The sequence below is a fragment of the Puma concolor genome, chromosome B3 (assembly GCF_028749965.1).
Source record: "Puma concolor isolate L17-30 chromosome B3, mPumCon1.1.hap2, whole genome shotgun sequence".
NCBI lineage: Eukaryota > Metazoa > Chordata > Mammalia > Carnivora > Felidae > Puma > Puma concolor.
The window spans coordinates 86,865,196-86,890,838 of NC_141672.1; the positions used below are offsets into that span (position 1 = coordinate 86,865,196).

At 55.0% G+C, this 25,643-nt stretch overlaps 2 protein-coding genes across 2 annotated transcripts; both read left to right on the plus strand.

Moving 5' to 3' along the window:
• Positions 1–2,041: 2,041 nt before the first annotated feature.
• Positions 2,042–11,633, plus strand: DLL4 (delta like canonical Notch ligand 4). The gene is made up of 11 exons (XM_025919239.2): positions 2,042–2,683; positions 2,795–3,064; positions 3,567–3,624; positions 4,499–4,762; positions 5,198–5,258; positions 5,346–5,476; positions 7,042–7,211; positions 7,380–7,599; positions 8,738–9,440; positions 9,956–10,064; positions 10,561–11,633. The coding sequence occupies exons 1-11, from the start codon at positions 2,618–2,620 to the stop codon at positions 10,564–10,566; spliced, it is 2,058 nt and encodes a 685-aa protein (XP_025775024.2). The 5' UTR covers positions 2,042–2,617; the 3' UTR covers positions 10,567–11,633.
• A 10,847-nt stretch (positions 11,634–22,480) lies between these two features.
• CHAC1 (ChaC glutathione specific gamma-glutamylcyclotransferase 1) lies at positions 22,481–24,805 on the plus strand. Its single transcript, XM_025919561.2, has 3 exons — positions 22,481–22,852; positions 23,259–23,294; positions 23,748–24,805. Exons 1-3 carry the CDS (start codon positions 22,622–22,624, stop codon positions 24,147–24,149), a joined length of 669 nt encoding a protein of 222 aa, XP_025775346.1. The 5' UTR covers positions 22,481–22,621; the 3' UTR covers positions 24,150–24,805.
• The last annotated feature ends 838 nt before the right edge of the window (positions 24,806–25,643 follow it).

The window sequence follows — 25,643 nt, forward strand, 5'->3', positions numbered from 1 at the left end:
CCACTGGTGGCTTTTCAGGGCCAAGGGTGGCATCTTAGCAGGATAATGAACTTTTGGGACAGTGCCCAAGTGGCAAATAGATGCTTCATAAATGCCTTTTGATGATGAGGAGAATTTAACCCTTTCCTCCTCAAAGAGGATTTCTAGGTCTCTGGGATCTCTTGCATTTTGCATCCCTGAGGATAATAATACCTCTGTTTGGTCCTTGACTATTTGCAAAGTGCTTTGGGGCACATTAGTCAGGATGTGTAACAGGGGTAGAGAGTGTTCCAGATCTACCAGTATTGAGCAAGATGCATCCCATAGGGCTAGATGTGTCTCTTGAGGGTCAGACAAGCGCCAGAGTCAGAAAAGGAGTGAGTTCTTCTGAACTCCTAGGCTAGGATTTGGAGGTAGAAGCGGACAGAACTAGGCAGGGATGGATGCCAGCTCAGAGGAGAGCGAGGAACACTCTTTGGCATCCTAGGCAGGTCTAGGGATCATAGAGTATGGGTAGAGAGAGGGTGGGGAACCCACTTGTCAGGATCGCTGGGAGGCAAGCCCTGGGCTCCCCCTCCCTCGGGCCTGGGGACTCCGCCTGCCCATAACCTACATTAACTCTGGAGCGCAGCCTGGGCCCATCTGCCGGCCCCCCGCCCCACCTCGGTTCCCCACGCCAACCCGCTCGCGCCAGATGGTGGCTGGGAGGGGTGGCCGTGCGTGGGGGACCCCGGAGCCCATCTCCTCATCTCTCCCCTCCCCCAACCCACGCTCCCAACCTCTTGTTTCTCATCCTTCCCCCCAATCCTCCAACACCACCCACAACTCAAAAAAATCAGACCGTGCGAGGCATAGGCAGCTGTTGTGCTCCACTGCCGTACCTCCCCCCCCTACGGCCTTCCCCCCCGCCCGCGCCGCGTCCCTGCCCACCGCCTCTCCCCTCCCCCACCCCCTCACCCCCGCGCCGATCTTATCGCTAGACTACAGCCATCGCTGTGCGGGCTGACAGCTGAAGCCACCGGGCCCCCGCTGCCCTCAGCGTCGCAGAGAGAGAGAGATCCCCAGCACCCCCGAGACTGGGAGAAGGCGGCTCTCCCCGGTCTAAGGCCTCCGGGGATCATGCCGGGTTCCGGGAAAGCAGCTGCACTGCCGCCGCTCGGAGAAGTGGGGCCACCCAAGGGAGCCGCGAAGGCGAGACGGGTGAAGCCGCCTGAAACTCAAATAAGTCCGCGCGCTTTCAGTTCCACTCTGCATCTTGCCCCTATGAGGAGAGGACCCGGGTCTGCCCGACCTCAGCCCCTCACCAGGACTCTCCAGTGGCTTGAGCCAACGCTGGAGCCGGGGGGGGTTCCACCCTGCCCCAACGGAGCGACAGGACGCGGGAAGGGGCTTGGGGCTGCTGGGGTGGGGGGAGACGGTGGGCAGTGGAATTGAAGCAGAACCCAGGTGAGGCGAGGCGCTGGAGGCGGGGTCAGACTCTCATTACCATACAGCTGAGGACGCGCCCCCCCCCTCAGACCTCGGGGACCACGCCCCCTTCCCTCATCTCCCGGACCACGCGTCTAGGGGCTAGCACCAGTGGAACCCAGGCTGGGGGCAGAAGGGAGAAGGCACGCGCTGCACACGCCCCCCGCAAGTAGGGAGGGAGACGCCTACCAGGTGGAGGGTGGGAGCCCCTGAGAGCCCCACAGTCTTAGACTCAAGTCCCTCGCCTTGGCCAGTGTGGTCACTGAGAGGTTAAAGAGCCCGCTGGCTTCCCTGCTGCGCTGGGGACGCGAGGTGGGTGGGCGCTCACAGGTTGCGGGCCGAGGAGACTACAGCTTCCGAAGCTCCGGGAAGAAGAAGATCCCAGTCCTTCCGTGCTATTTTCGCTTTGCGAGCTTAAGTTTCTTTTACCTGCTCAAAGGCTGAAGGTAACTAGCGCCGGCTGCTGACAGACCGCCTACCGGGACTCCCCAGTGTCTCCGCCTCCAAGACCATCCGGGAACCACTCTCTCACCTCCCGCCCCATTCCCCCAGGCCCTCCCCCTCCTCCCATCGCCGGGGTCTCGACCCGTAACCCCTTGGTCGCGAAGAACTGGTCACTTTGGCACGCGCAGACTTAGGGGACCTAGGGGCTGAGAGCGCCACTGAGGGGCGGGGACCTGTGTTTGACTGGCTGACGGAGACGGGGGATGGCGGGGGCGGAGGCCCCCTCCAGGCCGTGCTGGGGCTGTAGCGCTGGAGGCCCGGAGGGGAGGGGAGAGTGACCATGGGTTCTGAGTGACAGGCGGCGAAGAGAGGAGCCAATATATATAAGGAAGGCTCCCGAGCGCGCAGGTTTCAGTAGCGGCTCAGAGCGCAAGCTGGAAACACGAGGCCAAGAGCCGCAGCTCGAACCGCCTCAGTGCGCTGCCCGCTTGCAGCCCCAGGATTAGCCCGAGGACACGTCCTCAGTCCGGCCACCGCCCAGCCGCCCTCACCTGGATTACCTACCGCCGCAGCTGGAGCAGAGCTAGCGAGAAGGCGAAGCGGGAGGAAAGCCCCAGAAGAGCCTGGCTTCTCAGGGACCCCTCTGGCGGATAGACGCGCGGGAAAGCGGCGTCCCAAACGAAGCCAGCTACAGGGCGGGCGCGGGGAGAGAGCCACGCTCCAGGGGATGGCAGCCGCGTCCCGTAGCGCCTTTAGCTGGGCGCTACTGCTGCTGGTGACACTTTGGCAGCAGGTAACGTCCCGCGCCCCCTCCACCCCCTCCCGCCGCTCCCTGAGCCTGAGCCCTGGGCGTCTGCCGAGCTGACCGCTCCCCTTCTTCCTTCCCTCGGTCTCTGTGCAATAGCGCGCAGCCGGCTCCGGAGTCTTCCAGCTGCAGCTCCAGGAGTTTGCCAACGAGCGCGGCGTACTGGCTAGCGGGCGGCCGTGCGAACCCGGCTGCAGGACCTTCTTCCGCGTCTGCCTTAAGCACTTCCAGGCGGTCGTCTCGCCCGGGCCCTGCACCTTTGGCAGCGTCTCGACGCCTGTGTTGGGCACCAACTCCTTCGCCGTCGGGGACGATAGTAGCGGCGGGGGACGCAACCCTCTTCAACTCCCTTTCAATTTCACCTGGCCGGTGAGCACAGCCTGGGAGCACTGGGAGGTCACGAAAGACGTGAAGGGGGCTCCCTGGGCCCAAAGCCCTCTCCCCAGATTTCCTCGCTTCCAACTAAACAAAACAAAAAACAAAGGGCGCTCTCTTTTGATACTTTCTTCCGACTCTCTCCTGGGACCTAATCCTCAGGAAAGCTCTCACCAGGCTCCCTCTTCCCAGTTCTAAGGCCTCTCTTCTCCCAACTCTTGGGATGATTTTTATTACCTACTACCCCGGCGCGTTTCCCACCTTCGAATGACTCGCTAACATTCCCCTATCTCCTAACCCTTGTCCCACTGGGGGTTCTCCTCTCATATTCCCTGGTCGCGCGATGCGGCGCTCAGACACGTTATGTTGACCCGGGAGCCGTAACTGTATCCTGCAATTAGATTAATTAAACCCGCTGCCGCAAGGCACCCCCATCTCCCCCCTTGCTCATCTCGCGCTCTCTCTGTCTTCCCCCGCCCCCTCCTTTGGCCTCCAGGGTACCTTCTCACTCATCATCGAGGCTTGGCACGCGCCAGGAGACGACCTGAGGCCAGGTGAGTAGCTCGCTCTGCCGCCACAGGGGGGCGACACAGCGCAGCGCCGAAAGAGTTAACCTGTAAAAGGCGGGGGAAGTGCGGGGTGGAGGGGGGGGGGGGGGGCAGGACGCTAAGCTCAGCCTGGAACTGCGCCCCGCGCTGGATGCTCGGATTCCGCCCGCTGCCTGGACTCTGAGCACAATTGCGTTTCCTGCGGGTTATTTTTGGCGTGGGAACGCGGGGAGCACGGCGGTGAGAAAGGCCGAAGCTGCCAGCGCCGCTGACGGGCCCCTTCCTGTATTTTACACCTTTTGCGAATTCCGCTCCTTTGGAAAGGGAATAATGGCTTTGGGATGTTGTTCTGACACAGAGGAAAAGGATATTTCAGCAGCACAACAATTCTCACTTTGAAAAGGAAAAAGAAAAGCATTACCCATCTCTGAGGACAGAACCCTTGAATGGGCACCAGAGGACCCCTTGCTCACAGTGTCCTTCCAGCCTGGCTTTCTTTTCTTTTTCCTTTTTCTTTCTTTCTCGCTCTCTTTTTTTTTTTTTTTCCTTCCTCATTTTGACCTCTTTTCCTCTTTCTTGGTCTGTCTGCCTCCAGAACACTGGGATATCTTAACACCCTTCTATTGTCCCTTTTTTGAATGGTATCAGGCATTCAGCGCCCACCCGCTGGTGCGCGTGCACACACACGCGCACACACACACACACACACACACACACACACACACACACACCTAGAAGCTAAGCAGTGGGTCGCTTGGGTTCCTCTGGCCTGTGCTTGCTGGCAGGTGGGGATCATCTGGACTGTTGGTTTGATCCAGCAGTTGCTGGCACTCTTCAGGGACTGGCTGCCCTTCCTTGACCTGGCCCTCTGCCCCTTCAGAGGCCTTGCCGCCAGACGCGCTTATCAGCAAGATCGCCATCCAGGGCTCCCTAGCTGTGGGCAAGAACTGGTTATTGGATGAGCAGACCAGCCCTCCCACAAGGCTGCGCTACTCTTACCGGGTCATCTGCAGTGACAACTACTATGGGGACAGCTGCTCACGCCTGTGCAAGAAGCGTAATGACCACTTCGGCCACTACGTGTGCCAGCCAGATGGCAGCCTGTCCTGCCTACCCGGCTGGACTGGGGAGTACTGCGAACAGCGTAAGCAGCCAAGCTCCTGTCTACCTGGTGTGTGTGTGTGTGTTGGAGGCGGGGGGGGTCCCTGGAGCAAACACAGTGGCCTCTCTCCGGCCACAGCCTACCTCCCTCACTGAGCAGGTCTGGGCTGCCCACTAGCTGGGCCTCAGGAACAGGTGGGGATGCTTAGGACAGGTGTGGACTGTGACCTCTCTCTTCCTAGTGCTCCTCCCCATTTTGCCAGAGTCCAAATGACCCTGTTACTGCATTCCATCCAGCTTGGATTCTCCTTCCCTGTGCCACTGTTTCCCTTTATGCCCCCATGGCTCCTCTGGGAGGCCAGGAGTGGGAAGTGAGCCCAGTAGAGCTGGGGGGGCAGCCCCAGGGCCAGGAGAGGGAGAGTCGGGCTTCAGAGTCCTTGGAATTCCACCCTCACCCAGCTCTGTTTTCTTTCCTCAGCTGTCTGTCTTTCTGGCTGTCATGAACAGAATGGTTACTGCAGCAAGCCAGCAGAATGCATGTGAGTAGGGGACAGGAAGCAGTGAGGAGGGAACTGTCTCCTGGCCAAGCCCTCACCTCATGGTCAGCTTTTCTTTTTGCTCAACAGCTGCCGCCCAGGCTGGCAGGGACGCCTGTGCAACGAGTGCATCCCCCACAATGGCTGTCGCCATGGCACCTGCAGCATCCCCTGGCAATGCACCTGTGATGAGGGCTGGGGGGGCCTATTCTGTGACCAAGGTGAGTCAGGGCAAAGAGAGATGCAGAGGGCATGAGAGAGATGGGCACGGGGTGGGAACCAAAAGTGTCACAATTCTTACGTGGCCACCACTGACTTGGCTTTCCCAGTATCCTTTAAGGAGTTTGGGACTTTTAAGGATCCTGACAATTGGCCTAGAATGAGATTGTGGGTCCTTCTTGCTCAGGTGCTGGGGAGGCAGGGTGGCTGGTGAAGCCCAGAGGATGACAAGTTGGCAGCCTGGAAGTTGTACTCAGATTCCAGCAAGGCCAAGGAGGAGGGATGCTGGGCTTGGTTCCTCTTTCTACCTTGTAGTTACCTATTAACCCCCTAAGTGTTTGCTTACCTGCCAGCCCTGTTTGAGCAGCTCTCCCTCAAACAGCTGTCTGGTGGGGTGTGCCCACCAGCTGCCCTGAGGCTATGGGTGAGCTGCGCCTCTGGGCGGAGTGACATCTAACCGACTTCTTGCTGTGGGCAGAAACAGCCTCCCTTGTTCTTCCCCATTTGCACTTGTCAGGCAGCTGCCTGAGCCCACAGTCATGTTCTGGGTTTGGGGAGGGTGGCTGGTCACTCTTCTGGCTGTACAGGAGTCTGCCAGCCCCAACCGTGCGCGGGGGGCGGGGGGGGGGGGGCGCGGAGGGAGCCTCTTCTCCTTCATCCTGGTAGCCAGCTGCAGCATGTGTCTCCCATTTTCAGGGTCAAATAGGGTGGCTGCTGCCATGGAGACACCAGCACCAGGCTTGGGAGGGGTGGGCAGGGGGCTTGCCAGGATAGAAAGAACTTGTCTAGGCTCTGACTTGCTGGCAATGAGGGGCTTGGAATTCAGCCCCTGTATTGTGTGTGTGTGTGTGTGTGTGTGTGTGTGTGTGTGTGTGTGTGTGTGTGTGTGTGTGTGTTGCTTTCTCCCTCCTCTCCCCTACCCCAAACACACATACACACCTGGTTCCTGCCCATTCTCTTTCCTCTTCCCACATTTGCTCCCAGGTGACACGGTCATATACTCATCATATGTAAACATAGCCCTTACAGTCTCTATATTTGCTCTACATTTGCTCCCTCCCTGTCCTTCTCAAATAAGAAAACAAACACTTATGTTTCAAAATACTCTCGTAACACATTTCCCTTTTTAAAATACCTGGCCGCTACTTACAGTGGCGTTGGCCCCTCTCTACCATTTCTACCTGTTAAAATTTTATCCCTCCTTCCTGGTGAATCTCAGCTGCCCCTCCTCCCTGAAACCTTTTCTGACTTCCCCCTCAACATGTGGCCTTGCCATCCACTCCTCTTCTTTCTCTTCATTCTACCTTGGTGGCCAGTGGTTGTAAGCTTCCTAGCAGGCAATTGTCCCATCTGTGGTTTCTTTCAACTTTGGCTGCTTGCACCAGTCAGATGTGGTTCAAGGTGCCTTGATGTACATGACTGGAGGAGGAGGGAGGGTAGTTGGGTCAGGACAACTTTGAGTTGAAGCCTCTGGGCCAAACACCGACAGTGAACCTGCACTACATGGAGCCTGGAGGGAGGGAGCATCCTACAGCCCTCCTCAGCTGGCTGGTTCCTGCCTCCACAGATCTCAATTACTGCACCCACCACTCTCCATGCAAGAACGGGGCAACGTGCTCCAACAGTGGGCAGCGGAGCTACACCTGCACCTGTCGCCCAGGCTACACTGGTGTGGACTGTGAACTGGAGCTCAGCGAGTGTGATAGCAACCCTTGTCGCAATGGAGGCAGCTGTAAGGTGAGCCTCAGGCTGGCGGTGATCTGGCCAGGCAGTGCCCAGGCTTGCCTACCCCAGGCGGCCAGTGGACGTGCAGCCATGGGCAGACATTGTAGGCAGGTGGGGTCTAGCGCCTAGCATCCTTACCCCCCAGGGTCTGACTTTTGCCCCTTTTTGGTCTCTCTCCAGGACCAGGAGGATGGCTACCGCTGCCTGTGTCCCCCGGGCTACTATGGCTTGCACTGTGAACACAGCACTTTGAGCTGTGCAGACTCACCCTGCTTCAATGGGGGCTCTTGCCGGGAGCGCAACCAGGGGGCCAGCTATGCCTGTGAATGCCCCCCCAACTTCATGGGCTCCAACTGTGAGAAGAAGGTGGACAGGTGTACCAGCAACCCATGTGCCAATGGTGAGTCTTATTGCCTTGCTAACCTAGTGGGCCAGTCTTAGGACTGAGAGCGCCTTCTGGTGAGGGAGGGTCAAGAGAGGAGCGAGGCCGGGTCTGTCCCTCTAGGCAGGCTGAGATGGTCCCAACCTGCTCTGGACAGTGAAGAGCCTATGTAATCATCTGGCTGGCTTTGGAAGAGGAGCAGGTGGGCAGTGGGTGCAAGCTTTAGGAGGAGGAGTGATGGGTACCCTGCTTCACTTCTTATCCTCACATCAGAGCCCTCTCCTGGCTCTGGGTGGCCTCTGGCCCTCCCCAGGAAGTCCTGGGCTCGGGAGAGGGACATGTGAGATCTTGTGTCCCTCCTAGAGGGAGGCTGGCACAGTCAGGGCCCTACTATTGAAGGTGTCACCTTGCCCCGTGGCCATTTGGAACCTGGCATGGCACAAGACATCTGAAATGCTCAGCATCTTGGGGCAAGTTTGATCTGAGTTTGAGCCCGGTGTTGGGTGTAGAGATTACTTAAAAATCAAATCTTAAAAAATTTTAAAAATAAAATCTTCAGCATCTTTTAGGGGTGCAAGTCATGCTGGTTATCTTTGTCTCCTTGGCCTCCTAGTGACCTTCCATGAGGCAGGCAGATAGCTCCATGCAGGAGAGAAGCCTCAGGAGCTGGAGAGGAGTTGGAAGGGCTGAGATGAAGCCTGTTCTCTAGCTAATCACTGTGTTAATTCTATTAACTGATAATTACATTTATTTATTTGAGCATTTACTATATAGTAGGCATGTGCCCCTCCCTTCATGCATCATTCTACCTAGCCCTCAGAGATCTCCTATGGAGGGGATAGCATTACACTTTAATTTAACAAGTGAGGAAACTGAGGCTTAGAATAAGGCAAAGCAACAGGTGCCAGGTTCCCTTCAGCTTGAGGGAAACAGCTGAGATTCAAACCCAAGCATACCTGTTCGATTCTACTGTGAAGCTCTGTAAGATGCCAGTAGTTTTTATACATGAGCTCACTGAGGCATACAGAGCCAGAGGTCAGGTCTCCTGACCCTTGGTACAGTGCTCTCTGTAGTGGGATCTGGGGTAGGGCACTTACCCACTGCACCAGGGGGGTTCCAAGGTGATTGCTGACTTGTGCCCCATATATACCCACAGGGGGCCAGTGCGTGAACCGTGGTCCGAACCGCATGTGCCGCTGCCGTCCTGGATTCACAGGCCTCCACTGTGAACTCCCCATCAGCGACTGTGCCCGCAGCCCTTGTGCCCACGGCGGCACTTGCCATGATCTAGAGAATGGGCTCATGTGCACCTGCCCTGCTGGTTTCTCTGGCCGGCGCTGCGAGGTGCCTATTCCTGGTGACGCCTGTGTCTCAGGACCCTGCTTCAATGGGGCCACCTGCTACCCTGGCCTCTCCCGGGACAGCTTCGTCTGCAACTGTCCCTATGGCTTTGTGGGCAGCCGCTGCGAGTTCCCTATGAGCATGCCACCCAGCTTCCCCTGGGTGGCTGTCTCTCTGGGCGTGGGACTGGTGGTGGTGCTGGTGTTGCTGGGCATGGTGGCAGTGGCAGTGCGGCAGCTGCGACTTCGGCGGCCTGATGATGGTGGCAGGGAGGCCATGAACAACTTGTCAGACTTCCAGAAGGACAACCTGATCCCTGCAGCCCAGCTCAAGAACACAAACCAGAAGAAGGAGCTGGAAGTGGACTGTGGCCTGGACAAGTCCAACTGTGGCAAACAACAGAACCACACACTGGACTATAATCTGGCCCCGGGGCCTCTGGGGCGAGGGACCATGGCGGGGAAGTATTCCCACAGTGATAAGAGCTTAGGGGAGAAGGCGCCACTGAGGTTACACAGGTGAGCAGCGCCTGGAGGCCCAGGGCCTGGCCACAGGGCCCTGCATGGTACTCCCCGGGCTCCCCAGGGCAGGCAGAAGGCTGGCACCAGGCCCCTGACTGCTTTTAAACAAACAGGGAGTTTTGCTACTGACAGAAAGCTCCTCCAACAAGATTTCTGCCAGGGGTCCTTCATGCCTCTTCCTCATGCATTCATTCATCCATTCATTCACAAATGTCAAATGTCCACACTGTGTCTCTTCTGACTTCATCTTTCCACTGCATGGCTTGCCTGTAGAGGCAGTGCTGGCTTTTTTCAGGCCTGAGACCTTGGTAAGGTTGGGGGTCTTGTGGCTCTCATAAGGGGCTGTTCCTAACTGCTCCCCCAGGCTAGCATTGGGCATCCTCGGTCCCTGTGTCCTCTCAGAGCCACCCCTGCCAGGGCCCTTTGGCTCTCCATCATCCAAGTTAGCGCTCCATCTGCCCCCCCATCCCTCTCCCATCCTTCCCTCACCGGCCTGTCTTGTGTTCCCTCAGTGAAAAGCCAGAGTGTCGGATATCAGCGATATGCTCCCCCAGGGAATCCATGTACCAGTCTGTGTGTTTGATATCAGAAGAGAGGAACGAATGTGTCATTGCCACAGAGGTGAGTGCTGGGCTCGCCTTCCCTTCCAGCGTGTCCCCACCTGCCATTTGGGGATGGGAAAGAGGCCTGGTTACTTTCAACCCCCGGGTGGGTCAGAACCCCTCCTTGGCAGGCCAGGTTCAGTGGCTCTTGGGTCCCGGCTGGCCTCGTTGCCACAGAGGGTGTGAAACAGGAGCTGGGCCTAGCTCCTCTTGCTATGTTAGTGCTGGGCTGGGCAACCACGGCACCTGGCCAGCTCCCCGGCACTACTTTCAAGCAGTTGGTGAGAGTGTGCCCTTCCTGCCCCGTCTTGCTGCTTCCTCCACCGGCCCACCTCACGAACACAGGCTCCCAGGCAGTGCATGTATCAGGGCAGAAGTCTGGGAAGGGCTGCCCCACCTTCTTCTCTTTACCCCAGCTGGCTGAGTGGCTTCTCTCAGGGAGGCCCAGGGTAGCCTTGGAGGCAGTGCCAGTGCTCCAGGGTAACCTACCTCCCCACTTTCCACGTGATCCCCAGGTATAAGGCAGGAGCCTTCCCAGGACATCCCAGCTTTGCCCCAGCAGCTGGATCTTCCTTCTGCATTGTTTACATTGCATCCTGGATGGGACATTTCTTAATATGCAACGTGCTGCTCTCAGGAGGAAGAGGGAATGGCATGACCTGGACAGACTGTGAACTTGCCAAGAGACGCAGTACCCTTCCACGCGTTGGGGTGTCTGTCTGGCATCAGCTTGGCGGCCGTGCCAGCCAGGGGAACAGAGAGGAGAGGTGCCACTGGGACCTGCCCTGCCAGCTGTGGCCTTCAGAGGGCTCCTCTGGGGATCTGGCCTCTGTTCCAGAGGGAGAGGCTGTGGTCCCCTGGGGCCTGGAGCTGCTGTGGCCTCCACTGGCATCTGTGTTTCCAAAAGTGCCTTTGGCCCAGGCTCCATGGTGACAGCTGGGTCCAAATCAGAGAGGAGAGAGGAGGCCAGTATGGGCAGGGCCATCTGTGGGCCAGGATACCACCAGGTGCGGCTCTTGGCAGGAGTTGCCCTGCAGGTGAGGTGAGCGCCTGAAGCGGGAGGAGCACTTTCTGCCCCGTGCCTGCAACCTCTGCATGTGGGCCTTGCTCATAACTCCGCTCCAGCTTCTCCCTGGCCAGGGCCCTCTGGGAAGGGCTGTTGGTAAGACTCATTTGGCTTCCACAGCCTCCGGCCTTGCGTGCCTCTGGGTTCCTGTGAGCAGACAGGTGGAGGGCATGCCCCATCTGTCAGCCAGGGACACCAGGCCCAACTGGGGAGCTCAGGGCAGTGATGCTGGAAATTCTAGCGAGGGAGAAGTGAGGTGCTGTTGCCGCCTAGGCCCTTTCGTCCCTCAAACCATTCCTACAGCCTTGAGCCTACACCCACTACTGCCCCCAGACCGCCCTTGAAGCCGATCTTCAGAAATCAATAATATGAGTTTTTATTTTGTTTTTTTGTAGTTTATTTTGGAGTCTAGTATTTCGATAATTTAAGAATCAGAAGCACTGACCTTTCTACATTTTATAACATTATTTTGTATATAATGTGTATTTATAATATGGAACAGACGTGTACAGGAGTTTATTACTTCTTGGGTCCTGTCTTTGTGATGGCAGAGTGGGAATCCTCTCTCTATCCTCTCTGACGCCCCTTCTCATATTGCTGCTGGCCGCCCTGCCAGAACCCCTAGGACCTGTGCATGCACTTGGGCTTGGCCTGGCGGGCTCCTTCCAAGTCCTTGCAGAGCCCCGTCTCACCATCCAGTCCGAGGCCTATGCCAGCCTTCCCCGCCTGCTGGCTTTCCCCCTGTGCTTCCACCATAACTTGAGGGATATGCCCCCTGCCCTGAATTATCCTCCTTTCTTTCCTTAAGCCTGAAAGTTGTGGGGCTCCCTAGTCAGCCTGGGAGATACAGGAATTTGGGGAAATTCCTGTTTTCCCCTTTTCAAAAGGATTCACTTATTGGACAATGGGGTCTCTGAACCATAATGACATCTGGGTCCTTTCTTCTGCCATTGCAGGGTTTTAGATGGACGGGCACCTACATACTCTTTTCTCAGTCCAGTAGGGCACTGGTCTTGGTGGGGAGGGCCTTACCTTAGGTCTGCACTCCTTGCAGCTGGGCAAGGGTGCTGAGTCTGGACACCTGGTCCGCCCAGAGCTGCAGGAATTTATTGAAGACTGCAGGGAGAGGAGGAGGAGGTAGCCTTCCCTGGGACCAGGTTTCTCTGGCTGAGGCACTAATGAGCGAGTTTCAGTCTCTACTTCATGTCTGTCTTCCTCTAAGGTGCAGGATGGTCCTAGGGGTGGTCCCGAGGGGGCCACAGTCCTCTCTCTACAGCCACAGGCATACGGCATGGAGAATAAATGACGAAAAAATTGAGCTACTGGCAAAAAGCCAAGCAGATGCTCCCAGCTCAGCCTGTCCACAGTAAAGCAACATAGGCCTACCAGATGCTCCCCATGGAGTCCAAGTGTGTGCAGTGCCCTCTTGCAGTGGGCTCTCGACCTCCCTGACCTGGGAGCTTATGCCAGAGACTTGGGAGCAAGGGACCTCAGCTCACCCACACTCACCCACACGCTCCAAGCCTCACTCTTGCTCCCTGTTCCCCTCATTGCACACACAGGGTATCAAACAGGAAAGCATTCAGGGAACCGTTCCCACAGCCTGAGCCGGCAGCAGGGGGAAGAACAACACGACCTCACTCTTCCTGCCCAAAATGAAACAGGAAAGCAGCTCCCGGGCCCTGGGGGCTGGGGAAACTGGGCTGGGACACAAGGCAGATGACGAGGCTCCCATGTGGGGGACAGGTAGGACACCCGCGAGCCTGCACGTCCACACAGCCAGGCTGTGCTGAGCTTCACCAGCAGTCAGCCCCTCTGAGAAGAGCCTTGGAGGGTAGCTGACTAGCCAGACCCACTCACCGGCTCTGATACCCCCTAGCCAGGGAGCTGGATGAGCCCACCACATAGGCTTTCTGGGGAAAAAGGGGATCTAAGCACAGGTTCGGATTCAGCAGCTCCAACCTGTATCCCCACTTCTAGTGACATAGAAGAAGCAGGGCCAAGCAGCTGGGGTGTGAACAGGCCACAGCAGAAGCCCTCCTATCCCTAGCCTGGAGGTCACGCCCTGAGGGTCCAGCCCCTTCTCATAGGTAACCCAAGACTTTCCTGATGGAGTCTTCAGGTATACAGGAGAGGTCCCAGGCTTGACAGAAACAAAGCCAAACAGAGCACTGGGAAATGCTCTCCATGGTTTAGCAAATGCCCGTTTCATTCGCCTGAGTATTTCATAAGAGAAATCAGAGTTCAGCGGTTCCTTAACAGGCTGGAGGCAGTGCCCAGCCCAAAGGCTAATCTGGCCCCATGGTGACCTCCAGCTCTGGGGACAGCTGCTTTTCCAGGGCCCACTGGCTCCTAACCACCTGCATCTCTCTGTGGGGAGATGAGTCAGTAAGAGGCTGTGACCGGAGGAATGCCTTTATCCTACTTGTTAAACCAGGGCCCCCTCCCCTGCCTTAGCACCAAGGTCAGACTGGTTAAGGGGTAGGAAAAAAGGACAGTGGCTCCTATCCGCCCCCTCCATCCTAGGCTAGATAAGGCCATCACACTCAGGCAGTAATGGATGGATGCTACATCTCTGATGGGGACCCCCACACAAGGCTCTCCTGTCCCTGCATCTCTCCCAGCCCTTCCTAAGCAGGATCGGTGAACCCAGCCCTCCGTCCCACGTGGCCTGCCGCATTCCGGGAAGGGGATGGAAGTGATTCACTCAGGGAACTGTGACTGTCCCTTCCCGGGGAGAGGATGCGACTTCCCCGGGTGGCCGCGCCCAGGGCGCACGGTTCGGCCCCTTGGCCCAGCCGTATCCCGGCAGACCCGGAGCCCCGCGCGGCGGAAAATGCAGGTGCGGCGCTCTCGCTGTGTCTGCACTCCACCTGCCGCAGCCGCCGCCGCCGCCGGGCGCCCCGGAGGTCCCGCAGCTCCCCGCCCCCCGCGCTCTTTGTTACAGCCCGACTTCCTGTTTGCGGCCTCCCGACCCCGGCTCACTTCCCGGGCCGGGAAGCTGCCGAAGGCCGCTAGTTTCTCGGAGACGCCCCCACCCGCTAGTCTCCACCTCCTGCCTCCCCTAATCCCGCCCCCGGCCTGGGAGCCCACGCGGGGCCGGGGCCGCGGCAAGCGGGTGTCGCCGGCGGGCCAGCGGGCCGGACTGCCGGGTCCCCGCTGCCCGGCACCAGAGGGCGCTGCGCGGCCGGCGGGGCTGCGCACGGCTGGGGGCCGCAGTCTCTCGCCGGGGGTCCGGGGTCCGCCCTTCTCAGTCCTAGGGCCCGACGAGACTAGCCGGGGGACGGGGCGGCGGCCACGAGTTCAGTTTTTGTCTCTGTGGCGCAGAGCTCTCTACAGGCCCCCACCCCGAGGGAGTAAACTGAAGAGAGCTCGGCGCAAGCCTCCCGGAAATACGCCTCAGGGTATCCAGAGAAGCGAGATTCTTTCGCATACAAACAGCTCCCCCCCACCACCTCCCAGTCCTCAGTCCTCAGCCCTGGAAAGGGCGCCGGGTCTGAGTTGGGAGACTGAAGCTCCTTTGCAGCAACACTTCTCATTGCCAGGTGACCTGGGACACAAGTCCATCTATTTCTGCATTCCTTCCACACTGATCGAGCACCTTTTATACGCCAGTCATTGGCAATAAAACATGGTCTCTGCCCAAGGAGGCTAACCATCCAGTTAATTATCTCTAACCTCTCAGGGGATGCTAATACCTCTTGCACATTACTGTGAGGTTGGAATGAGTTGGTGCATGAAAATATTCGTCAGCAATGAGTTCCCCAATGGTGGTTAATCCTTCTCAAGCTTATGCCAACAAACCATTTTCTGGAGCTTCTACTCTCCCAGCCCACAGGATGGGTGGTGGGCTAGAAAGGAGCTTGGAGGCTGGCTGGATAGTCCCAGCAGTAGCCTTAGGATCAAGGAGGTGACTGAGATCCCAGGTTGTCTCCACCATTGCTTCCTGACGTGCCCCTGTCTTCAAGGAACACTACTTGTTTAGGTCAGCCTCTGATGTGGGAATAGGGGAAAGGGGACCCTGGCTCTGGGAAGGGATGGCAGGACCCCAAGTCCTCAATAGTCCTCTTTCCCTTGGAGATCTGTCACAAGTGTCTTTTGCCACCTTTTCCCTGGCCTCTGGGGCACTGTACCCTTCTAACACTCAGGCCAAGAGCGGGCTCAGCCTGTTCCCTTCATGCCCAAAGACCTCTGAGTCCACAAGGCAGGATCCAAAAAGACAGTCAAAGCTACGGCAGACACAAAGTAACTAGCATCTCCAGAGTCTGGATTTAGCCACAAGTCAGCTCTGGGCAGGAGCCTGTCCTATGTCATGGCACCCCCTGCAGGGCAGAGCCAAAGCCCTGCCAGGCATGGCCTAGCCTGTCTGTCTCTAGTGTTCCTGCTTCCTTGCTCAGTTTGGAGGCAAAGCAAGCCATGGGCATTAGCACTGCCCGTGCCACTTGGCTTGTCCAAGAATTGCTGTCCCTTGCCCACCCTGGCAAACATCAGGCCAGGCCCGTCCTCTTAGGCCCAGTCTGTTCGGTATCCTCTCCACCAGTGACTCCATTCACTCTGTGCTTCCTCCTCTATCTAAAAGTTTCTAGAATCTCCTTCCCATTTGCAATAGGCTCATGGGGGATGGTGTCCCAGCTGCTCTCATTTAAGGGGCTTTACTTTCTTGGCTCTCTGTGGGCCTGAGTCATATACTTCTCCACATAGATTGTTTTTCTAGATTCTCTTAAGCCAGGTCTTACCTCACTGTAGCATTTCTGCGGGGTCTGACATTCGGCTCTGGTCCCATGGGCCTCCTCAGCATCCCTGCCACTCCACTGACATGCTCCTCATTGCTGTTCTCCTCAGCCCTGCATCCAGCCACTTCCTGCTGCCACAAAAGGCACCTTCCTCACTCCTCAGAATCAGGAAAGAGTCTCAGCCATCCCAGCCCTCTGCTGGAGCCCTGGCCCCTCCCCTTCCAGGTGGTCTACGGCCCGAGGTCTGAGGTCTGAGTAATTGGAACGCTGGCCACACCAGGGCGCCCTATCAGGTGTGTCTTCCTCGCTCCTTAGAAGCTAGAAGTGGAGCCAGTTTTTCCCACTATCCCATGCACCCTTCTGTCAGGACACAGGAAGGGAGAATCCTTCCAGTCCCTGCTTTTGTAGACAGGGAACCAAGTAAGCTTCCCCCCTTGGCCCTGGATCCAGCCGGCATAACAAGCACAACAGCTGTCTTTTCTCCCTCACCTGAGGCAGACTGTATTGGGGGATTCAACCATTCCTTCTTCCCATCCTTTTGCCAGTGATGACAGGACCTATGTCCTTGCACATGGGCCAAGGAAGTGAGGACACGCTTATCTCCCAGAAGTCTGTGGGAGGTGTAGCCCCTCATAGATTGTGCATTATTTATTTTATTCATTAAATTTTTAAAATTTTTTTAATGTTTATTTTTGAGAGAGAGACAGCAAGAGAGAGAGCTTGAGTGGGGGAGGAGCAGAAAGAGAGGGAGATACAGAATCTGAAGCAGGCTCCAGGCTCTGAGCTGTCAGCATGGAGCCCAATGTGGGGCTCGAGACCACAAACCATGAGATCATGACCTAAGCCGAAGTCGGACGCTTAACCGACTGAGCCACCCAGGTGCCCCCATTTATCTTTTAAAGTTTATTTTGAGAAAGAGAGTGTGGGTGCATGTGTGCATGCACCAGCGGGGGAGAGATAAAGAGAGAGGGAGAGAGAATCCCAAGTAGGCCCTGTGCTGTCACTGCAGAACCCGATGCAGGGCTCCAACCCATGAGCTGTGAGATCATGACCTAAGCCCAAAACCAAGAGTCGAATGCTTAACCAGCTGAGCCACCCAGGTGCCCCTCATTTATTTTAGCATCCCACCCCTCCAAGCATGCACAGAAAATCTCAGCTCAAGCAACTGTTCTATTAATAATGGGCTTGGGGCAGACTGTCACCCGTCCTGCCTTTTAAAAACACTCCTTTAGCACCCTATTTGCTAGAACAATCTGTGAATTGTATGGCAAGACCGGAGGGTGAGATAACCGGAGGTTTCCTCCATTGAATCAATAACAATACCAGGACCACTTTCCTGACCTACTCAATGTCAGACTCGAGAGGTAGAGTGAAGAAAAACAAACCCTTCCTGTGCTTTTCATCTATTCTCAATACTCTGCTATGACCATACTTCACTTCTGACACCAGACCTGGGGGTTTTCCACATACCCAGCAATTCTGCCACCCCAGCTGGACATGCAGCAATTTAACTTAGTCCTGACACCATCTGCCTGGTGACGGCATCAGCCCCACAAGACTGCCTCCACCTCAGATGCCAGTGAAAAGTCCAGGTTACTTGTGCTTCTAACCACTATAGATAGGGTAGAGGTTCCCACAACTCCCTCTTTAGGTTTGATTAATTTGCTGGAGTGGATCACAGAACTCAGATGACTAAATTACTGGCTTATTATAAGCGGATAGAACTCAAGAGCAGCCAGAAGGAAGAGACCCATAGGGCAAGGTATGCTGGAAGGGGCCCAGAGCTTTCAGGTCCTCTTTCAGTAGGCCATCCTTCTAGCACCCCCATGAATTTAACAACCCAGAAGCTGACCACACCCCTTTCCTTTGGGGTTTTTATGGAGGCTTCATTACATAGGTGTGGTTGATTGAATCATTGGTTGATCAAATCATTGGCCACAGGTGACTGAACTCAATCTCTAGCCCTTCTCTCCCTTACCCAGAGGATGGAAGTTGGGGCTGAGAGTTCCAGCCCTCTAATCACATGGCTGGTTTCCCTGGCAACCAGCCCTTTTCCCCCACCCCCAATCCTTAGGGACTTCCCAAAAGTCCCCCCCCACACACAAATAAACTAAACTCAGGTGTGGTTGATATGAGCTTGTTTATCACCTTTCTCACTCTTATCACTGAGGAAATTCCAAGGCTTTTAGAAGCTCTGTGCCAGGAACAGGATGAAGACCAAATATATATTTCTTGTTATAAATCACAATAGTAGACTATGGCTCTATCCTGAATAAAATGGAAAGTGTATAGTTTGTAGTAAAAATAAGGAACCAGGTGCTGGCTGAGGTGTTCTTTCTTTCTCTCTCTCTCTCTCTCTGTTATGTTTATTTTTGAGAGAGAGACAGAGTGAGACGGAGACACAGAATCTGCAGGAGGCTCCAGGTTCCGAGCTGTCAGCACAGAGCCGGATGTGGGGCTGGAACTCACAAACTGCGAAAACATGACCTGAGCCAGTCAGATGCTTAACCAACTGAACCACCCAGGTTCCCCTGAGGTTTTATTTCTTTCAATCCTCATCAGAACCTACAAGATGGATACTATTATTCCTCATTTCACAGTTGAGAAAACTGAGAACCAGAGACAGTGAGCCTGATGGTAAATGATGGAGCTGGGCTCAAATCTGGGCAAGCTGGGTTTAGAGCCCATGTCTAGGAAGCGTTTTCATCCCTTGGGGATCAGCAGCTTTAATCAAGTAACCTCATCGGTTAGCATAATAAATTAGTATGATTTCCCCCAGCTTCCAAACACATCCTTCCCTTGTTTCAGATGATTGTGTCCAATGATACCAGAAGTTGATTGCAGTGACTGAAGAAGTGAGTAGGAACAGATTATAAGGAAATGAGAAGTGATTGCCTGAAGGGGAACAATAAGGAAAGATTAAGTTGGGAAAGGACTAAAAAAGGAAGCCATCATGGGTGCCTCATGTGCAAATCTTCGAGGTGGAGGTGATCCTCTCTCATGAGCTGGTATTTCTGTGGGTATGACATCTGCAGCCCCTTCCTGAGGGGATTTTCAGAAGAAAGTGGGGATGGCTGCTTGCAGATGTTACAGAGGCACTGCTGAGTGGGATGATTTACTGCCTGGGAGTGTCCCACTGGAAGGGAAGGAGACACGTGTTGGCAAGGATAAGTGAGGAATGGAAACAGGCAAGACTTCTTCCCAGGAAGGTGGCCAAGACCCCTGGGCCAACTTTGGTGGGGATTCCTATTTTGAGAGGTCAAGGTTGAACCTGTGTCTTGCAAGATTCCTCCTCCTCTGAACCCCAGGCTGCCCTGGCCTTTTCAAAGTAAAAGCTCCACTTCTTCTACCTACTTTTATGGAGAACCTTCCATGAGCCAGTCCTGTGTGGGTCCCCTGGGGGCTTAAAAGATGAAGTCTGCTTTCAGGGAGCTCTCAGGTTCTCAGAAAGCAGGATATGCAAAGCTTACCAGCAAGGAGGCTCTGGGGTGGGACTGCCTGCCTTTAGATCTAGGCTCCACAACTTGCCTTGCTGTGGCATCACCACGAGTAGGTTACCTAACTTCCCTATGCTCAGTTTGCTCACCTGTGAAATGATATTTCCCTCACAAAGTAGGGGAGAAGTTTGTAATTAGAACGAATGTAAAGCATTTAGCAAACTACCTAGCTCATGGTAAGCATTCAATAAATGATTTCTGTTATTGGCATGAGGTGGAGGGGACCGATAAACAGAAGCGAGGTAAGAGGTTGTGGAAGCACAGAGGAGGAAGTGCCTAACTTTCCTGGAGCAAGTGGTTCTTACTGATGACCTCACCAGCCGGCTTTGTTCCGTTGGGAGGAGGTCTGATCTTGAAAATGTTCCCCAGGTAATTCCAATATACTCTCTGCCTCAGCCCCCAGAAAACCTTACCTACCCTTTAAACTTTTATTAAAAATTACATTTCATAAGCCTTGAAAAACAATCACCTGCAACACATCCATCATTAGTATATGATGCCCCCCTCTTTTTCCTCATGTATCTTGTTATTGTTTTAATAGTTTTAATCATAGTGCATGTGATGGTTATTATGCATTTTTGCCTGACTATGTAGTCCTAGGCATTTTTACTACATTGTTTTCCTAGTGGATTTTTTTTTAAGTAGGCTTCACACCCAGCACGGAGCCCAATGTGGGGCTTGAACTCACAACCGTGAGAACTGACTGAGCCACTCAGGTGCCCCTCATAATGCATTTTTATTTTGACTTTTTCTTTTCTAAATAGAAGTGGTTTATGTTCTCTTAGACAATCCCAGACCATCTGAATTGGCATAAAAAAGAAAGCGCAAATCTCATGTAGTCCTACCACTCAGAGGTAATCACTGAACTTTTTATGTGTTCTTCTGGATTTTTTTCTATGCAAATACACACTATAGACTTTTTAAGTTTAAAACAGTTTGTTATTTTATAACTTGTTTTTTCCCTGAATCATACATCACAGATAGGTTCCCATGTCAGTAAGTATAGGCATACATCTGTTTTAATGACCACAGAGCTTTAATTTTATGTCTATATCAAATTTTTTTAATCATCTATTGCTACATATTTAAGTTATTCTCTTTGTGTGTAGTTCTGCACCACGCGGAGTAATCCCATAAGTTACTTAAATGTTTAGCTATTTTGGGATATTTAGGTAGTTTCTCTTCTTTTGTTTTGCTATAATAAATAACAATGCATTGAAAAATCTTTAGGCATATGACTTTTCCCATATTTTGAATAATTTCCTGGAGTGGAAGTATTGAGTCAAAGGCCAGGGACATTTTGACTTTTGATTTGTATCACTAAGTTGCTGTTTCAAAGCACTGTTTGTGCAAATTTAGATGCTTCCAGGAATATGTTGGTACCAGTTTCCTGCCTCCTATCCCACTACTGAAAGGTGGTAGAGGAGGTGGGGATATTCTTCTTAAGAAGCCAGTAGCAAAGGAGGCGGCCATATGGACTAAAGGGGACAGGATGGGGGGTACAGAAGAGGGGAGAGTGAACATGGAGAACGGAGGGAAAGAAATGACCAGAAACAACCATTTTGCCTGTATTTTTTTTCCAATTGGAAAAGTAATTCATGCTCCTTGTAAGAGACAAAACCAAAACAAACAAACAACAGCTACCACCACCAGCAAACTTTTTCATAAACATTTACATTTAATATTGCAAGTTCTTCTCTGGTGACAGGCTCTGTTAACAGTTTAGGTATATGCTTCCAGATTACTTCTTTTACAAATATTAATGTGTAATTTATTTTGCTTTTACAGACTAGCTTCATACTCTACACACTGAAGTGCAACTTACACACCTTTGTGTGTATCTTAAACACTTTTGGAATGACTACTTTAAGTTTGCAGGTGATTTTTAAACATCTAATTAGAATATAATGAGAAGCAATATTGCCCATTTCGCCTGCCAGAGGGCTCACCCTGGACCTCATTAGCAGTTTCCCCGAGGCTGTTCTGCAGTGTGGGGGGCGGGGGGGCGGGGCAGGTCTGCTGCTGCCTCTGTTCCCCCTTTCCAGCCAGAGACATCCCCAGGGGCAGCCTTTTGCCCCTGCTGAGGGGGCTCAACCCAGACAGCCTGCAGACCCTCCGTGGGTCAGGAGGCCAATAGCCAAGAGAGAAGGCCGGAAGCTGCTCACCGTCGTACGGGAGCGTCAATTTGGCTGCGTTGCCTGCCGCTTACGGAAGGTCCTGGAACTTCTGTGCCTAAGGATGAACCCAATCATTGTTGCAAAAGTTTCAGGTCTGAGCAGAACTAAACTTCACACCTCAGGGCAGAGAAGGACAGAGGCCTGTCTTTATGGCCTCTCTCCGCAGGTCTGGACACCACCACCAAAGTGACATAGGTGGTTGCAAGTGCTCCACCCCAAGCCTACCTGGGCTCAGAGGGTTCCACAACTGGCCCTGGGCGTACCCCTCACGTGAGGCCCGCAGGTTCCCGGCGCCCGGCCTGACTCAGCCTCGCAGCTTCTGCAGAACCACTTGCCAGCCCCGTGACTCAGTTTCTCCATTTGCTCACGCGGGCCAACCGCGTGAGGCACCTGTGTGGAATGCAGAAGGTGTCTCCAACTGCTTCTCTAGAGTACGTGACGTGCTCCCAGGCGGAGGAGCCCCAGAGACGGGCGCTTACGCCTTCCATAGAGCTCCTGTGGGACGTGCCCTGCACAGGCCCTGGTAATGAGTCCGTGCTAACTAGAGGCTGTGACCCGACCAGGTGCACCCGCAGGGATGCTGAGGCGACGCCCACCTGTGACCCGCCGGTCCTGGTTGCTGAAGGGCTCAGGCCAAGGAGGGGCTGCCGGAGAGACGACCAGTGCCCGCGTCGGTGCCCACTGCCCGCCGCCTGACGCAATCCGAGGTGCCCTTGCTGCATGCCGGAGCTGGGAAAACCTCCCCCGCGGTTGCATCACTCCTGCCAGATTTGCTACAGAGGTGGAACCGAGCCAATCAGCGGGCGAGCTGGGTCTGGGGCAGGTCCCTCAGTTACCCACTCAGAGGGCGGCGCGGTTAACCGGGAAGCAAAACACGAAGGTGATTGGTCAAAAGGGGATTTGCCCCGCCCCAATCACCGCGACAGCTGGCGCGGTGGGCGGGGGCCCTCCTGGCCGGAGGGTTTAAAAGGCGCCTCCGAAGGGGCCGCCTAGCTGGAGCGACCAAGCGGTGCCAGGCCAGGTGTGCGCGTCCGTTGGTCCTTCCGTGCCCGCGCCGGAGACCAGCCCCGGAGGCCGCCGGGCTCGTCCCTGTGCCCGGCACCATGAAGCAGGAGTCCACAGCCCAGAACACCCCTCCCGCCTCGCCGCCCACTTCGTCACCGGTGCAGCACCCCCGGGATGACGGTGACCCTCAAGCCCTGTGGATTTTCGGGTACGGCTCTCTCGTGTGGAGGCCCGACTTCGCCTACAGTGACAGCCGTGTGGGTTTCGTGCGCGGCTATAGCCGCCGCTTCTGGCAGGGAGACACCTTCCATCGGGGCAGCGACAAGATGGTGAGCATCTGACTATGCTCAGGGGAATGCAGGAGTTGGGGGCAGGGTAGTGGGCACCAGTGCCCTGGGGTTCTCTGGGCAGCCGGTGCCTCCGTGCTGGTGGGGGAAGTGTATAAACCTGTGCTTGGGCTTTGTGGCTTAAATTTCTGTGCCCAGTAGATCACTGTGATGGCTGGAATCTGTGATCCTGTGGATCACAATGTTGATGAATGTTTCTGATTTATCAGTTTGGGCCACTGCCATGTGTCTGTTTCTCCTGTAGTCATGCATCACTCTCTCCACTTTCCCCTGGATGCGTGGGGTTCTCTGAGGCCTGGGCCAGCAGTGTTAATAAGGGTTTCCTTTAGGACCGGTGGCAGAGCTGATTCCTAACTTATCTTTTTAAAAATCTTTCCTTTCTCCTCAGCCTGGCCGTGTGGTGACCCTACTTGAAGATCATGAGGTAAGTGTCCAAGTCAAGAGAGAGACCCCATAGGGCCTAGCATGGAGGGTCTAAGAGAGCTTATGTGTCCTTGGCTGCAGGCTAGATTAGGTGCCACACTGGCTGAGCGGAAGGGTGGTCTAGCTCAGTGCTTTTCCCAAGAATCCTCTGAGGACCTTGTTAAAATGCAGATTTCAATTGAAATGGACCAGGGTGGGGCCTTAAATTCCTCACATTCGACTTAAGTGTACAGATGATACCACTGGTTCTCAAGCCACACTCTGAGTAGGAATCCTCTTCTGCCTTGGGGCAGACCACCTTGTCAGCCCTTGTTAACAAAGGGAGAATGAGCTTGATGTATTGCTACTAGATGACTCATCAGTCCTCTGCCCACTTGCCTTATAGAGCGCAGACCTGAGGTGGGACCAGCCAGGAGCTATTTTGACTGACCCCGGTGTCCGTGTTTCCTCCTAGGGCTGCACTTGGGGTGTGGCATACCAGGTTCAAGGTGAGCAGGTGAGCGAGGCCCTGAAGTACCTGAACGTGCGGGAGGCAGTGCTTGGTGGCTATGATACCAAGGAAGTCACCTTCTACCCCCAAGATAACCCTGACCAACCACTCAAGGCATTGGCTTATGTGGCCACCCCACAAAATCCTGGTTACCTGGGCCCTGCGCCTGAAGAGGCCATTGCAACTCAGATCCTGGCCTGTCGCGGCTTCTCTGGTCACAACCTCGAGTACTTGCTACGCCTGGCAGACTTCATGCAGCTCTGTGGGCCCCAGGCACAGGATGAGCACCTGGCAGCCATCGTGGACGCTGTGGGCACCATGCTGCCCTGTTTCTGCCCCACTGAGCAGGCTTTGGCACTGGTCTGAGGGGTTGAGCCCCTACAGGGAGTGCCCACGTAGACATGGGGCCACATCCCTACTCCTGTGGCACACAGTGGACTTGATACAGCTGGAGGTCACTGAGAGGACTTGGTGGGTGGCTGGGAGCTTCTCTCCCTAAGCCCCTGCCTATCCCAGCAGTCTCCAGTTCTCCTGCCTGACACTGACTTATTACTTGAAACTATTTATTGCACCATGTTGGTGTAGTGGGCAGGGTGGGGGGCCTGCCCTGGACATAGGGGCCCTGCTGAGCGGTGCCTGACTAGATTCCCCCCAGTGCTGCTGCTAACCCCATACCGCCCAGGCCACTGGCTCCCCATCCCCAGACCAACTGTTCCTAGCCCCGGAAATATACCACCTGTGAAAAGTCCCAGCCTGCTGGTAAGGGACAGGAGGAATTGAAGAGAAGGGGGCCTTACAAGAACTGAGGCACCTGCGGGTCTTGCTCTTCCTCTTCCTCCCACATTCCTAGGGCAGAACTGGATCTGGAGCCCAGGTACAGTTGCCTGGGCCTCTTTTAGCCATCTGGCTTTGTTTCCCTGTCCCTCTGTTTTCTTGTCTGTTGAGGCCTATAGCTCCTCACTAAAGGCCTGGTACCTTCTCAGTCTGACCGATACTGTTACCCATAAACTGATCTCTTATTATCTGTGTTGTGCTGCATTGTGGTTCTTTCTTCAGATGGGACATTGGGGCAAGTAAGATGGTAAAGCCCTGGAAGACTCATGAGAGGGGCAGGGGCTCCCTCTTGGTCTCCATCCCTCTCTTCCAGGGGGCTGAGCAGGCAGGACCAGCAGCCAGGGCACAGCACTCTCACGGGCACCATTCACAACTAAGTGTCGTGCAGAATTCAGCCCATGTGGCTCTACTCGGCAGCCCTGTAGGCAGTGTTCCTCCCACAGACCTGGTGCCCTGCTCCTGCTCTCAGCTGCCCCAAATAGGCCAGCAGGCTTAGAGGTCACACCAGGTCTTCCTCTAGCTGCTGCCTCTTCGTGACAGCATGACTGGACCCCTGGCTTCCTGCTAAAGGAGCATGTGGGTTAGGGTAGGGTGGTGATGACTTGAGTAGTGCTGATAGCAGAGAGCTCTGGCCTGGAGGACCTAAGTGGCCCTGTGGTTTTGAGATCAAAATTGTGTTTACTGTTGTCTGCTGGGACTGTGGTGTGATCTGTGCTTTCTCTGTTAACTTGACCTGCCAGGAGTCTTGCTCACAATGGAATGAGTTGCCAGGGTGCCCTCTTGGCTGCTACTGGTTCCCTCTCTGTGTGCCCCTGGCTGCTCCTCCCCACCCTGATCCACAGGTGCAAATCCCAGCCCCAGGGTCTCAGAATGACGTCTCAGTGGGCTCAGCTTCTAGTCCTGGGCCTGCAGAATGGGTATAGGGCCCAGGTGACTGCCTTCTTGCAGCAGAAGAGCCTGCTTGCACCCCAGCCTCACTGGCCTAGTGACCTCCAAAAAACTCTTCAGTCCCCTGAGCATCAGTTT

Excerpts from the sequence above, each read along its gene's own strand:
- DLL4 (XM_025919239.2), top strand. The coding sequence starts at position 2,618 with ATGGCAGCCGCGTCCCGTAGCGCCTTTAGCTGGGCGCTACTGCTGCTG. Across the intron at positions 3,065-3,566 it reads CTTTCAATTTCACCTGGCCG|GGTACCTTCTCACTCATCAT; the intron begins GTGAGCACAGCC and ends TTTGGCCTCCAG. Across the intron at positions 3,625-4,498 it reads AGGAGACGACCTGAGGCCAG|AGGCCTTGCCGCCAGACGCG; the intron begins GTGAGTAGCTCG and ends CTGCCCCTTCAG.
- CHAC1 (XM_025919561.2), top strand. The coding sequence starts at position 22,622 with ATGAAGCAGGAGTCCACAGCCCAGAACACCCCTCCCGCCTCGCCGCCC. Across the intron at positions 22,853-23,258 it reads ATCGGGGCAGCGACAAGATG|CCTGGCCGTGTGGTGACCCT; the intron begins GTGAGCATCTGA and ends CTTTCTCCTCAG. Across the intron at positions 23,295-23,747 it reads CCCTACTTGAAGATCATGAG|GGCTGCACTTGGGGTGTGGC; the intron begins GTAAGTGTCCAA and ends GTTTCCTCCTAG.